The following is a 15,899-nucleotide window of genomic DNA, read 5'->3' on the forward strand; positions in this document are numbered from 1 at the left end:
CATAAGATGATGAGAATCTATTTTACATATCAAGACCAGAGAGAACCATTTGGGCTGTAATAGTGGACCACAGCAACATTCACCATTTTTTAATTTTCACAGTGGGTTCATAATGCAACAATTACACTAAACACTTAAATTATAAAACCTGAACATTTACATAGTTTTAAACATTGTAAAACCTGTAGTCTATCTTGGTACCCTTGTGCCAGCTGTCCATGAACACCCACAAATGTTCTTTTGGCATTCAAAACACTTCAAACCTGCCACCTCTCACAGTTTCTACTTAAACCTTTCTAGCAGTCCTAAAGTTTTAAATCATAGCTGTAACAGCTCTTTTCCTTCCCACTCCTCTTGCCCCCTTGCCTGGCCTCTTGGCCCGTCTGTGGCTGGGTGCGGAGTGGCCCGGCTTGGCGGTGGTGAAGGTGATGCACTGGGAGTCCAGGTAGTCCACCAGCTTGGCGGCACCCAGGCGGATCCCTGCCGCTTTGAGTCGCTCTTGGAACTCGGACAAGACCAGAGGCTGGTACTGGAGGATCTGGCTGTACAGTCCAGAGTCAGACAGGATGAAGGAGCGCACCGCACGGAGGCGATCCTGAAGGCGGTTTGCTGACTGGGACGCAGAGGTGGTGTCATCGCTGTCCGAGTCAGAGGAGAGGCACAGCTCAGGGTTGGACCTGCTGAGAGAGAGGGAATGGGTCAGACGCGCATACTGTACTTATTGACAAAGTACCTTATTTATGTGACAATACACGGTCTTATGACACTAATTAAAAGAAGCTGGGAAAGGTTTTTCTTATTCATCTTTTAAAATTACTGTGGTGTCGACTAGAAACACTTGACAAGAAGAGACTATTTAAAACTTTGTTCCAAATATTTGGAAACAAGTTATATTTTATGTATAAACATGAATTAAAAAAAAAAAGACCATCACATTTTCTACAGTACAATGTGAAACATACATGTCTTGTTTTTAACAACAGTCCAAAACTCAAAGATATTGAATTTATAATTGTGTACGTAACAGATGTGGTGCCAGAAAATGTTTGGTACCTAGGCTGTTAGCCTGCACACACCCTGTGCAGCTGTGCGACGAGATTTCTATTGATGGTGTCGACAAAACAAATGTTTGATGCCTGGAGCGCCTAGTTACGCAACACCTGAGATGATCCACGCACTTGAAGAGACACAATACCTTTCAGATTCTTCACTGGCAGCAGTTGAGGAGGTGTTGGAGCCCTGTGAGGCAGACAGCAGCTCCGCCTCCTCTCTGCCGGGTCTCAGAGGGGAGACGACAGTGGGCGCTCTAGGCTCTTTAAACTTCACTCTCTGGGTGCAGGAGGCGGCTGGCCTGTTGCCAGGAGCCTCCGAACCGGTAGGTGAGTGCCTGAGCTGAGCTATGCTGCCTGCCGAGGGTGCATTATCATCAGAGTCAGAGCTGACCAGCTGGTGAGTGTAGTGGTGGATCTCCTTCAGTTTAAGGATCATCTGGCGCTTCGGTAAGGGCCGAACGCCAAACCTGCACAGAGGAGAAAGTAAGAAAAAGGGCCAGATGGACAAACAGATCGACAGGAGGTGGGAGGTAATCGGATGGGCTCCTCACTTAATAACCTTACTTAGAAAGAAAAACAACGCAGCCTTTCTTCACCTTTTGTTTACAGAGTAAAGCGACTGACCTGTTGAGTTTGTTCTTGAGATCTGGTGTGTCCATGTCAGAGTAGTGGGGCAGGGGGGTGATGGGCACCACGGTGCGACGCCTTTTATTGTGTGATGATGCTGAGGAGACACAAACAGGGAAGAAAAGATTTAAGAGGGCAGTCTGATTTCAGCACCAGAACTTTATCGATCAGAGATAGCTGAATGAAACCAATTCAAATGTTCAAGGGTAGATACTTCTTTAGATAACAGACACACTGTAAATATACTAGTGGTGTGTGAACGGAATGCACAATGGCTACGAATGCAAAAGCCCTACTTACTCAAAACAATATTGTAATGGTTTCGTCTATAAAATGTTAGAAAGTAACAATTGCCCCTCACAGTCTCCCTGGAGTCGAAGCTGGTGTTCTTCAATGGTCTTGTTTTATCAAACAGTTGAGCTGTTTAAGAGTGAAATCCAAGCACTATTTAAGACCTTTCAAGATACCTCAACCCAAAACTTCCAGACTCCCGAAGCCTTTATCATCACAATTCAATTGTTTCAATTCAAATATTGTTATATTTAGTTTACATAAGTCACTGTATAAATTAAATAATTAGGTTTAAAGTCAAGCATTTTATAAGAAGTATCTATTTGAATTGAAGCATATTCCGAAGAGCATGTTCCAGACTTCATTAATTGACAATATCAACAGAATAACAGCAGATCCTTACATCGATGAACCAGAGAACGTTTAATGTTTTTATTTGACACGTGACTTAAGACAGTTATTTAGAGCAGACACGATGATTAGCTTAGATTAGATGGAATGATTAGCTGATATATTGATAATCTATTGAATAGTTTTTCAGCAGAAATGGCAAAAATTCCAGGATTTTGACTTTTAAAATATGAATATTTATTTTCTTATTCTTCTACGACAGCAGGTTGAATATCTTGTTAGTGGATTGTTGATTGGACCAAAGAAGATGTTTTGAGACATTAACTCAGGCTTTGGGAAATCATGATGAAATAAGGCCCAGAAATAAATAAATAACCAGGACAAACTGAAGGTAATTAAGTTGCAGTAATTGAAGTGTAGCTGCAGTTCGAGGCCTTCTGGAGTTGTTAACTGACTAAAACAATAATGTCTGTATTTGTTTTTGCTCATATTGTTTTGAATTGCTCGGTTTCCTTCCTTCTTGATGCACTGGTACTTTGTTTTCAAGGTGAATGACCAGTTTGTTTCTACATTTGTAAATACAAGTAAACTTATACTCACACCACAGGTTTCCCTGTAGAGCACATCATCCGATTAGATTTTGGAACACATTTCAGCAGAAATATGCATATTAATCGAGAAAAGTTTCACTCAGTAATGTTTTGATTTCACTCTGTAATGATGTAAGATCATTACCAGTCTTTTGTGAAGGCATGTTGATTAATTATCGTGAAATAACAGGTCTTGGTAGGATGTAGTTTCACACAACGTCAGACTCCTTACTTGGTGTTTTGAGCTGGGCGGAAGGGTTCAACCTCCGACAGAGAGGTGGAACCTCCTCCTCGTCCTCCTCCTCCCAACTGTCCCATATTTTGGAGTCCTGGAGGCTGTTGCCGATCTCTGGTATGGTGCGAGTGATGGGGTCAGGTGGTGAAGGGGTGACGGGAAGGCCTGTATGCGCCTGTACACTGTCGGGTTGTTGTGTTCTTTGGGCTTTGGACGGAGAGGAGGCAGTCAGGCTGGACGGTGAAGGTTGACGGCCAGTAGAGGAGAAAGACCTAGCTGTATCTCCATGTTCCAGGCTGTGTTCGCCTCTATGGCTGGACGCTTCGCTGTCCTCCAGCTTCAGACTGAAGCAGCCTGGGTTTTCCTCCAAGGCTACGTCGTCGAAACCCCAGGAGTCGTTGAAGGCTATTGGAGGCTCGTCCGTGGCCATGAAGCTCTGCTGGAAGCTGGATTCAGCAGCTTCTGCTCCTCCCTGCTCTCTTTCATCACCGGTGTCTTCATTTTCATTTCTCCTCTTGAGCTCAGGCCCTGTGTCGCTGTGACCGCTGGACTCAACAGTGTGTCCACTTTGACTGGAGGTCTCGCTGTGCCTCTGTGATTTTTGGGCCTTAGAGGGTGAATCTGAAGAGTCAGACAGGGTCGAGATGTGAAAGCTCCCTAATTCCGTCTTCTCCAGGCTTTCAGATGGCGACCGCTTATCGAGGTTGCTATGGAGCGGCGAGGTAGCAAGAAGAATGGGGGCCTTTTGGAGCTCTGTGTGCAGTGGAGTGCTGCTGTAAGGCTGGGGCTGAATGTGGAGGGGGGTATCCTGCTTCGACAGGCTAGGTTGGAACGGGGGAACTGCAAACACGCCTCTATCGTTACTCACATCACAGCTACTGGTTCTTTTAGAACAAGAGTTGAGATCCGGGCTTGAGTTACATGTCTCATTAAGTTCTAACTTGGGAACGTTGCCCTCTGTTGGGCCAGCGTGGGCAGAAAGTCGGGTTGGACTGTTGGAGGTCTGAAGTCTGTTGTGAAAAGGTAAAGCAGGAGAAGAGTAAACAGAGGGTGAGGGTGAGGATATGTGACCTTTAGGGAACAGCTGCATCCTGCACATGCTGCTTTTAGTCTGGGTGGAGCTGCTTGTGGTGCTTCTTCGGGGCTGGAGCGGCGTGGATGGGATCAGCCAGGACACTTCCGGAGAACAGTCACTTGGATTCTGTTCACACCAGGGACTGGGAGGACTTTGAACTGCCGCTGCAGATGGATCATCGGGACTAAACTCTAAGCTGCTTGACTGTTTATTCTCCAGTGCGGTATCGTTAGGTTTCAGGATAAGCTGAGGTTTAATCTGGGTGTAGCTGTGCAGTTTCTGGACTGTGCAAGAGGAATGCGACGAAGGACTGTGGGAAAGAGGAACCACCTCCATCTCCTCACTCGAGTCAGACAAAACTATGAGCTCAGGTTCCTTCTTTTCCTGAGGCGAATCAGGAGAAAGAGGGACACAGATACTACGAGGTCCTTGGCTTTCTCTTTTCAAAGTCAGATCATGTGTTCCCTCGTCACCGGCTTGACCTGGGGACTGACCCGGGATAGGCAGGTCAGATGTACTGGGTGGAGGGCTGAGGGTAAGATCGTCTGAAGACTGAAGCAAAGTTCTGGCAGACAGCTCGGATGGGGATTTATGAGGGGACTGGTGTTTTGGGGATTTGGGGTTGTGTGTTTTAGCTGGGCCGGAGGTGGAGGCTAAAGAGGACGGACCTTCTTCCTCGTAGACCCCCCAGGAGTCTGAGAAGAGGCGGCTGTAGCTGCGATCCAGGCTGGGGTCCGTCTGCAATTCTTTTACGCTAAAGCCTATTGAGCTTCTTTTGGTCTCTATCAGTTTTGCAAGCAATTCTTTTGCATCTCCTTCCTCATCTACGTTCTCCTCCTCCTCCTCAATGCTGTCTTTTTCCTCTTCCCTCTTTCTCTGCGTTGCGACAAACTCGTAGATCTCCTCCAGCTCGTCCTCGTTCACTTTCTCCTCACGGATCTCTCTGTCACCTGATGCGAGGTCATCGGCTCGATGATCTTCTTCTAATTCTCTGCCTTCGTCCCTTCCTCCATCCGTATCTGTTCCCTCAGCGTCTTCGTCGTCTTCGTCCCACATGGAGCGGAGCAGCTCGGTGAGGGCCTGGTGTGTTTGGTTATTCTCGTCCTTGTTCACATAGTCTTCCTCATCTCCCAGAGTCGATGCATCGTCTCCATGGAGCTCGCAAAGCCGCTGTAGCTCCTTCAAGTCAAACCTTAAAACACAAACAGATAGGAGACAACACTGCATTCAATCTTTCTCGTTAATGAACAATTTAGACTTTTAAGAATGTTCATCTCTTGAACCTGAGCAGGCTTTCTTTTCTGCAATTATGGGAATGAAAGAGCCACAAACATTTTACGCATTTTCTTTAAATTGTAAGACAAAAATTGTGTGAAAACGTTCTGGCTCATATACCGCATATACAAACCTGGACGCAAGCTCCAGCACGTGAGGTCGAAGTGATGCAGGGATGACGCAGCGGGCAGTGTAGAGATACTGCAGCAGCACGAACACCGCCTGTCCCGGGATGTCATTCATCAGCACCCTCTGGGCTGCGGGCAGGCCGACCTCCTGCACCCCAAAACCACTTTCATGTACCTTTGAGAGGAACAGAGGAAGAAGTAGAAAAGATGTTTAAATGTAGACCTTGTAAAATGTTGCCTAGACTGACTGAGTGATAAGTTAAAACAGTGTTTAAGTTTACAAAGCTCTTGGGTAAAAAAATATTTTTTTTAAAAGAAAAAAAACGTACACATTCCTTCCAGTAAAACACTTTTTTGAATAAAGTTTTGGACAAGCAGTTCCACAAATCAGTTCTAAGATCGTTTCAACTAAACTGGAAAGCCTCTGCTCGACTTAATTAGCGGACCTGAAACTTCTGGCCGGTATTACCACACGGATTATTTCAAAGTCAACTATAAAAATAGTTTTGTACAGAATTATAATGGCACATATGTGCCTGGCAACACACACACACGAATTGTACCATTTCTGCCAGCAGGGGGCATCGAGCATACACCATGAAGGAATGAGCAAAGTAGACCTCTCCACTGTCCACCTGGAGCTGCAGGTCACTGAGCTGAGGGTTGTTCACCATGCTGCTCAGGTCTGATGCCAGTCTGGAGAGCGCCACCTACAGAGGAAAAGCCAGTGAGAAACACTGGGGTCAGTACACTCCCGAATAAATACGTAAAAGGCACAAATTGGGCACACCAGATGAGACATACTATACTGCAGGGAAACTTTTCTGGGTTTTATTAAATCAACTATGAGAACACCAACAACACTAAAAAACACTATAGGTATTTTATTGATACTACTACTCTTATTGATACTCTTATCGGTTCTTTTTCATTACCAAAAAATTGCTTTTAAAAAAGACATTATTTTTATTATTTAAAAGAAAAATAAATTCAGAGCAGGATTACTATTTATTTATTTATATTTTAGTCTAAATATAACTAAATGTTGTTTCTAAAGCAGCAACAGTAAAATGAAGCTTAGAAAGAGCAGCTCAGTCCTGACAGACAGAGGAGATGCTTCTGCGGGATAATTAATTACACCAAGACGTTAAAAAAGTACAAATGAGGAACTGGTAGTATCTGAGCTTATCAATACTATGGTCTTAATAATAATAATTTAGCCAGGCTTTCGTTTAATACTGGTCTTGGTTTCTGTCTTGGTCTCAGAACTGTTCCAATCCAATCCAAATTTATTTATAAAGCACATTTAAAAACAACAAAGTTGACCAAAGTGCTGTACTGTCAGACAAAAAAACAAAACCAGAAAACTCTAAGACCAACCTAAAACCAACACGACATTAAAATGACAAAAGCGTTACGACCAATATGAAAGGAAAAAAGGATTAAAATAGGCAACTCTAATGCCGAGCCAAAAGCCAAGGAATAAAAGTGCGTTTTGAGGTTTGATTTTGAACAGGCAGTGTTGGGGACAGCCGAACATGTGGCAGCAGAGGGTTTCAGAGCTTTGGAGCTGCAACTGAAAAGGCCTCGTCCTCCCTGAGCTTCAGTCTAGACCTCGGGGCCGTCAGAAAAAGCTGGTCAGATGATCTGAGTGTCCTGGATAAAATAAGTGGTTTTAAAAGGTCTGAGAGGTACGAGATTGCCTGTGCAATGATGTATATGTTAGTCACACCCGAGTTTGTGTGTGTGTGTGTGTGTGTGTGTGTGTGTGTGTGTGTGTGTGTGTGTGTGTGTGTGTGTGTGTGTGTGTGTGTGTGTGTGTGTGTGTGTGTGTGTGTGTGTGTGTGTGTGTGTGTGTGTGTGTGTGTGTGTGTGTGTGTGTGTGTGTGTGTGTGTGTGTGTCTCCTAGTCTCTCTCTGTCTGCGAGTCGTCAATTGTATAGGCCGGCTATAGTGCATGTATCATCTCAGTTTGGAAAATCTCTTTGCTGCGAAAAAAGTCCAACAACAGATAGAAGGCCTGAATGCAGAGATGCATTTAAGAAAGACAAGAGTAACAGAAAAAACTGAAATGCAACTGACAAGAATAAAACAGATACAAATGATGATACAAAGTATTATGGATCCAGGATTAAAAACTGTCTTACTGATTGGTGGCTGCCTCGCTCACTCTCTGCCCCTGGACGATCAGTCGTCCTTCTCGCTTTGCTGTGGCCGTCCTCTGAACGTGTGTGTGTTGTTTCTGGTAGGAAGCCGCTCACACAGAGGTCAGCCTGCTCCTCAGGCTCCTCCGGGATGAAGCCGCTCAGACGAAGGTTCGTGACCTGACTGCCGCTCTTGTCTGTGGGAACAAAGATGATCACGACCGGAAATGATGACCAATAAAGTCACTGCTTAACAATTTATCCGATGGGTTACAACAGTGCAGCAGTATATTTTAATGTAAAAGTTGAAACCAATGAAAGAAATACATTATTTTAGAAGGAATTAATAAGTCAGGTTTCTCAACCTGTGCGTTTAAATAAGTACACAAAATGATTTAACCTTTGTAGGAGTCTGAAGCAGTGTGACCACACTGGGTGAGGGTCACGCCGTCTTCAGCCAGCTCCATCAGGTCCATCAGGAGCGCCCTGCTGCCCACTGAAAGCTGCCCTGTCCCCGAGGTGGAGGGAATCGTCTGGGAGGAGGATGGAAGGATGGAGACTGTGGTCGCAGTGAGAGCAGCTCCTTCATTCACAGGTTGGACAGAAGACTCAGGGTTGTTTATGGTGCTGGAGCTGGCTGCATCAGTCTGGATGTGGAAGAGAACAGTATCAATTTAACTCAGCCGGCAGCTGTAGAAGCTGTAACTTTTTTTTTTTCATATTTACTGAAACAGTCACTATATTGCAACAGCACGGTGAGACAGACGATCTATGGAGAAGCAACGTAACGCTACCTCTCTCTGTCTGCTGCAAATGGCATCTGCTAGATTCCACTGCGCCTGACCGACAACCAATCAGAGAAGAGAAGTCTGACGCAGTGTCAATGACCACTCATGAGCTCCGATCAAACTGTGAAACTCGGCAGCGCTGATCAAATATGAATCAAGCATCTGTTCCTGAATTGCTTGTTTCCAGCATCATGTTTTCAGAAACATATTTTTGTGTACCGTTTGGGGGTAAAATTAGAAAGTTTGTCCGGTCAGCTGGTGGGCGGGGCTTGGGTTTGGCTCAACTTTAAATAGGCAATAAAGTAACAGTACATGGAATTTTAATTGATCAGTGCTGCAGTTTCACAGTTTGATCAGCCAATGCGTCAGAGACCGGTTCTGATTGGTCGTTGTAGGTCGGAGGCGGTGGAAACTAGCAGATGCCTTTGGGAGCACACAGAGAGGGCTTTGGGAGCAGACAGGAACACAAGGTGGAGGTAGAGATTCATGACTTTTTCACAGATCGTCTGTCTCATTGTGCTGTCAGGATAGTGACAGTTTTAGCAAATATGAAAAAAAAAAGCATTTTTCTTGAAAGTTTCAGCTTAAATGATGAAAAACGCAATATTCATAATCACGGTTTCAGACACCTGTCGATTTTAATGTCTAGGATAGAACAGAACTAACAGACAGTGTGGTTCTCTATCTCCGTTGCCATTTGATACAAAAAAAAAAAAAAGACCTGAAGCTTAGCATTCCGTCTGATTTAAATTCCCCATTTAGAACAAACGACAAAAATACGCAAATACGTATTTGGTCACTCTTACCATTGCTGATCCCCAGGGCGCGATGAACTCTCTGAGCTCTGGAGTGTAAAAATCAGACAGACATGCCGAGTCTCCGTCCAGTAGTGCACTCTTCTCCCAGAGGGGGGCAGCGTCGCTTCGGCCGGGCAGGCTGCTGGGACAGCGGGTCGGGGTTGGGGGAGAGGGGGCCCGGCTGCGTAGGAGGAGAGCAGACACGCGTTCCTGTAGCCTCGTCAGAGACGCCTCGGCATCCTGGACGAGGAGGAGCGGAGGAGGACGAGGGATGGCGGCCTTTTTCCTCTTTCCACGCCCCTTACCTACACGAGAGGAGCACAGGAGAGAGAGGGAGAGGGTCAGATAATGCAGAAGACCTGCACACAGGTCAAATATATAATCTTTAAATACTTTGTCTACTAAATATATATGAGTTTACGGTAATAGTGAAAATAAAACCATTCTGATTTAAAACCAGTTATTTGTTATTTTGTATACAGTTGGTGCTTTGCATTTGTGTTGTGGTGTGCACACTGTTTCAGGCCTCGCCAAAGGCATGCAGATACAAAAAACACAGACTGTATTCAAAAAGACATGTTCCTGGACGCAAAAAAAACAGGAAAACTGCTCCTAGGGAGTTTCTCAAATTAAATACAACGTATTTGTTACAGTAACAGTAACAGGCTTCTTAAGAGTTTTAGAGCACATTGGATGAGCTGCTTCTTCCTCAACAACCTCTAAATCTCTGCAGGTTCCTACCACAGGCACCTACAAGCGACCACAGTGGATATTTGTTATACTACTTTTGGCAGCCTTGGAACGAGCCTTTCGGGGTGCTGCATTGCAACAAGTAGCAGAAGCCACCGCACAGCTGGAGCTCACAGCCTCGCACAGTAGGAGAATGAAACCAATCAGAATCGAGCAGCTCTGTGTCCATGGTTTAAAATCAGCATACGTTTGCTCTGTGTATATTTAACACACCAAATTCCTGTGTTTTATTTATTTGATCATGACTATGAATGAATATGTGAAATGCAGTGGCATCAGATATCGTTTGGGATCATAAATCGACATCTGGTCGTAAATGACAAAAAGTAATTGAATTAGAACAAACTGAAGCATTTGCCTTTCCGTAACTAATTGATAGTTATTTATATTTATAACAATTACAAGACATTTCGGGATGGGAATTGATGAGATTTTAATGATACCAAAGCTGTTAGCGATTCTGCATATTGGTTGGATCCTTTATTGATTCCTCACAGTTTTCTGTGCGGAAAAAAGTCTGTTTACAACCTTACTTAATTTTGATGTACTTTTTTTGTAATGTGCAACTTTCAGAAAAACATGCCGGCATTGATCAAAAGGAGTTTATAAGCTCAGAATCATACGATTCCAGTTCCAGTTTGTTACTCGTTGTCAACTGGAACCTGTTCTTGATTCCAGTCAATAATACACATTGCATCAAAGCATTAACACACATGAGTTTGTGGTACACTGCTGTATGTTAGCGCTTCATAAAAAAGAAATTTGTATTGACAAACACAGATGATATAGTGATGTTACTATACCCGTGTCTGGCCTCCACTTCAACACTGGAGTCATGGCGACGAGAGAGGCTGCAGTCCTAGTTTGTAACTGCCTCTCTGACTCCCTCTCGCTCGGCTGCTCCTGTTCCAGCAGGGAGGAGGACAGAGCCAGGGCCACCATGGTGTCTTCGTCCAGGGGGGCAGTCTTCTTTCTGGGCTTCTTCTTTGCTGGTAGGCCTGGTTTCGATGGGCCTTTTCTCTTAGTGCCACCAGTCTGTAAGCTGAAGAGAAAAAAAAGGCAAGCTATTGGTATCACAGGAAAAGTTCAACACTATCTCTCTGTGAATCAGTCTGATCATCAACAACAGCCACATTTTGAATATCTCAAAAATGCTTGTAGTGCAGGTGCATCAGTTGTTGCCACTGACGGTAGGCTCAGAGGTGTATTATGGTACTTTGTTCGTGGCTGGATTGAAGTACCCGGGCCAACTCACAATGTGTTAACAGCAGGGATATTCTGGGTCTCCTCAGTCTGTCGCTGCAGCACCTGCAGCAGTACAGCCGGAGCGACGCCCATGTCTGAGGAGCAGCGTTTCAGGTGGGAGGAGCGACTCTTCTGGGACTTGAACTTTTTACCACAGATGGGACAATCGGGGACACTGGGAGGCGGCGGATGAGGAGGGGCTGGGGCGCTCTCTTCACTCTCATCTAAACACCTGCAAGAAGTGTCTCAGTGTCAGTGTGTCCACTCCATTGTGGATAAGAGCATCAGTCAAAACGCTTTACAATATAAATGTCCAAACCTGTTGAGATGCTGTGTTCGCCCCTCAGGTGTCATATGTGACAGATCTCTGTGGCAGATCTGACAGAAGAAGAGGCCTCCGTCCTCCAGGTCCTCCGTCTGGGCCTCTGCTGCCTCCCTGTCCAGCTCCTGCTGCAGACGCAGGGCCAGAGCCTCGTCGCTGTCCTGGGGCTCCAGGTGGAGACCTGAGCTGAAAGTATCTGGAGTTTCTGGTGTAGAGTGGAGGTGGCACATACAGATACAAGTAAAGGGGGTGCTAAAGTTACAGTTATACTGGATATTAGAACTACATTATATATTAATATAATATTGTGACTTTAAGGTACTAATATCACGATATAGACCAAAGAATGTATTGCAGCTCTTAAGGCTAAGAAAGGACAAATTAGTACCTTAAAGTCACAATATTATATTAATATATAATTGTGTCCTACAGCTGTGCGGTGGCTTCTGCTTAGCCTTAAGAGCTGCAATACATTCTGAAATTATTACACTATTCTATCTGAATAAATCTAATATTTAGTGTTTTATCTGCTCTGCACATAAGGGTGTAAGAAAATATGGATACGCCTGACTATCAGAATATTATGTTTTGAATTGTGATACTGTATTGATTCTCAAAAACTAGATAGCGGTGTTGTAATGTATGTTCTGCCATTTGACGCTTCCACTCCAACTTAACATCGTATGCATTTAGTGGTGGGTTATTTATACTATGACCTTAAAATTAGGGATGATGATGACATACCATATTTTAAAAATCTAGAAAAAGCAGGGAGATGAAACCACATCTGTATTCCCTCTGCACAGATTGTTAGTATGCAGCACTGTTGCCAAGTGAGCAAAGAGCATCACGTCACCTCACCTTGTCTTTGTATCAGGGGTTGAAGAGAAGCACAGTCGTTGTCATGGTTTGTTGGCTGGCTTTTATCCCTGTGCACCATCCTCTGCGGACTGGCTCTCTTGAACTGTTGCATTCTGTGGAGCACTTTGTCTTTTGCCGCCAAACCTCTCTCCGCTCTTGGTCCTGCTGCTGTTGAAGGCACAACTGATGACTCACCATCCCCCGAATCATGTCCAGTCATGTCACCGTCTCTTTTGTTATGTCTCCTGTCTCCATCGCTTGCCTGACTGGAAGGATGGCGCTCTGCTTTCAGTGGCTGTCTGGGCTCACCCGCTTTCTTGCGGACTCGTTTTAGCAGCTTAGAGCTGGGATCTACGAAATCCTGGTCCGAGTCGTCCATCATGGTGCACTTAATCTCACATTAAAAGGCCATGCCAGCATGCCCCCAGCTGTAACGATCAGCCTGCAAAGAGAGACGGAGCATGTTGGTTTTCAGAGGTGGATCTATGGACCAACATGCAGTGTTGTGTTGGGGAAGCTGCAAAAGCAAGCTACCAATTACTTCACACAAAAAGAAGTTGAACTAGAGCAAAGCTACCAAGTTTGCTTAGCTAAAGCTACGAGAAAACGTAGTTCACATTACTTTGTAAAACCATGTACATGTGATACAAAATTATTAAAAGTCACATTGCAGCAAATAAATGTCAATCAATTCAGTTTATTGCAAAAAGTGCCCACTTGTTCATAAATCAAATAAATACAACAAATAAACTGTTTCTTTGGGTTTGTTTATAACGTCCATCAATCAGTCAGACAAATGTCTTCCAGAAACTAGAGTCCAGGTGGATGTACTGCACCAAGCAGGATTACACAGTTACTCAGCAATACTTCCAAAGCATTATCAGTGAACAAAGTTTGTTGCTGCATCCGCAAATGACAGTTGAAACTTTACCATGCAAAAAGGAAAAAGCATATAAACCATGTCCGGAAACGCCAACGCCTTCTCTGGGACCAAGCTCATATAATATGGACTGAGGCAAAGTGGAAACTGTCCTCTGATCTGATTCTTTTTGGAAATCATGGATGCCACATCCTCCAGGCTAAAGAGGAAGAGGACCACCTGGCTTGTTTTTAGTTCAAAACCCAGCATCTTTGATGGTATGGGGCCGCATTAGTGCACATGGCATGGGTAAGCTCCACATGTGTGAAGGTGCCATTAATGCTGAGTGGTTTTGGAGAAACATATGTTGCTGATGTCTTTTTCAGGGAAGGCCTTGCTTATTTCAGCAAGACAATGCCTGACTGTCTTGACTTCAGTCACTGAAAATGTTTGGAACAATATGAAATGCAAACCAAGACAAACGAGACCCTGAACTGGTGAGCAGCTGAACTCTTAAATAAAGCAAGATTGGGAAAACTTTCCACTTTCAAAAGGAGAGTTCCCAAACGCTCACAGGGTGTTGTTAAAAGAAGAGGTTAACATCACCCTGGTCCTAACATTACAAATGTGTTGCTGGGATCAGATTTGATTTGGCTAGCTATTTTCTATTTCATATGAAGTTTCAGTGATTTGCAAAAGACTGCATCCTGGTTTTATTTATATTTTACACAGCATCCCATTTTTGGGGATCCGGGGTTGTAATATAATATTCAAGTATAGGTTTACAAATTCAAAACATGAAAAACTATAGCCAGATGTTTTTCACAGGTGAGCTGACATTCCCTGCAAGGGTTGTGCACCTTTTCCCGGGTCAAATTCAAGCCCTTTTCAAGGTTTTCCAGCACCTTACAGCTGTGTTAAATTACATATTTCCAAGAATATAGACATGTTGAAAACTCATTTTTGACAACTAAAATTGTGTCCCGCAACACCAGAAGGATAAGAAATGAAATTAAAATTATACTCTACAGCTATTTGTTGTGAAAGAAATACACATACAATTTAACCCATTTACAAGCACTTTATCCAAAATTCAAGCACTTCTCAAACCTTGAAAACACTATTAAAATTCAAGCGTTTCAATGATTTCAAGCCCCTGTCTGAGCCCAGTCCCTGAGGCTGCCTGGTGAATGCATTGCCTGGGCATGCCTTCACAGGGCTGCTCATAACAGCAGAGAAGAAAAGGTCAAATACAACCAAAAATCGTGACTTGTTTCAGTAGTTAACTACACAAAACATGGCTGAAAAAATAAACTAGTGGCATGACTATGCAAATATGAATGTGGCTGAACTAACAGCCAGCTACTGAAGTATAAAGTGTAATTACATGTAGCTGTAGCTCACTGCTCCAACACTGCTAACAAGAGTCCAGAGCAACACTTCAGTTTACATGTTGCTCACAATACATGTTAGCAACATTGCAGAGCCAGCATTACTCTCAATTCCGTGATAAATAGTGTGTGACAGCGTATATTTGTAGTGGTAATATCAGTTAGACAGAGAGTAGTTGGCTAGCTTTTAGCTTTTCTTACCCAAATTTGATGAATTTGCTCTTCAGCTTTTAGCTTTCCGCCTCATCGCTGTTCATTCCCGATTCTGTCGAAATGCCGAGTCTCGGTTTTTTTTTTATACGCAGCCCTGTATATTCATTAAAACGCTTATAAAATCATGGATAAAAGCGGAAACCGTCTGCGGCATAGACATATAAAGAGTAGATGCCGCATCGAACGTTGGGCCGCGAGAAATGCGGCCGCCATCTTGGATCGGTCCTTCTCCCAGATCAGTTCTATGAGTGACTCGTTGAGCCTCTGAGTTGAGCAGCAGAAGGAACAAGATGCCAGAGCACTGTGCAGCGTATTCCTGCTCTAATCTAATATTACAATATTACAATTCATAATCAGTACGGTACAGTACAGTTTTAAACAATTATAAATAAATCCATGCGTTTTTAAATGTTATAGTGAGTCCCTCAGGCTGTGGCAGGTAGATACATATTTAGCTGCCAGAGGAGCTGCTGTCCCTTATTATATTATTATTATCTTGTCACAGTAGAGGCGTGGAGATTAGCCTCTGTGGGAATGTTAGTTAATTTACCCCCGGCCAGATGTGTGTGTGCAAGCCTGTGTATGTGTGTGTGTGTGTGTGCCTGTGTAGATATGAAAGGAGAAGCAGGGAGGAGAGGGGTTGTCGTACATGTGGTCTAGTGTAAATGGATTGCACATTTCCAGCAGTAGGTCAGCGGAGGACGTGCTGTGGTTTCATGAGAGGAAGACACTTCAGAGACAGTTCATCTCAGGTCACCTCAGATATTCTCAGTTTTGTTTTTTTAAATATTGAACATGACATTGAGATGAATTATGAGATAATTTTTCATGTCATGTCACTTTTTTTTTAAGTTTAGACTATCAAAGGAGAAGTGACAGAATCTGATCAATATCCTTTGCTGTTAA

At 43.9% G+C, this 15,899-nt stretch overlaps 1 protein-coding gene across 1 annotated transcript; it reads right to left on the reverse strand.

Annotated features, from left to right (window-relative positions):
- Nucleotides 1-107: 107 nt before the first annotated feature.
- Nucleotides 108-15,031, reverse strand: slx4 (SLX4 structure-specific endonuclease subunit homolog). Its single transcript, XM_083926464.1, has 14 exons — nt 14,982-15,031; nt 12,531-12,972; nt 11,667-11,874; nt 11,358-11,579; nt 10,906-11,144; nt 9,362-9,657; nt 8,168-8,414; nt 7,771-7,964; nt 6,188-6,334; nt 5,630-5,799; nt 3,144-5,413; nt 1,677-1,776; nt 1,196-1,519; nt 108-677 (listed from the first exon to the last, which is right to left on the reverse strand). Exons 2-14 carry the CDS (start codon nt 12,907-12,909, stop codon nt 314-316), a joined length of 5,160 nt encoding a protein of 1,719 aa, XP_083782590.1. The 5' UTR covers nt 12,910-12,972; nt 14,982-15,031; the 3' UTR covers nt 108-313.
- Between the last annotated feature and the right edge of the window lie 868 nt (nt 15,032-15,899).

This window comes from Echiichthys vipera (assembly GCF_963691815.1).
Source record: "Echiichthys vipera genome assembly, chromosome: 2".
NCBI lineage: Eukaryota > Metazoa > Chordata > Actinopteri > Perciformes > Trachinidae > Echiichthys > Echiichthys vipera.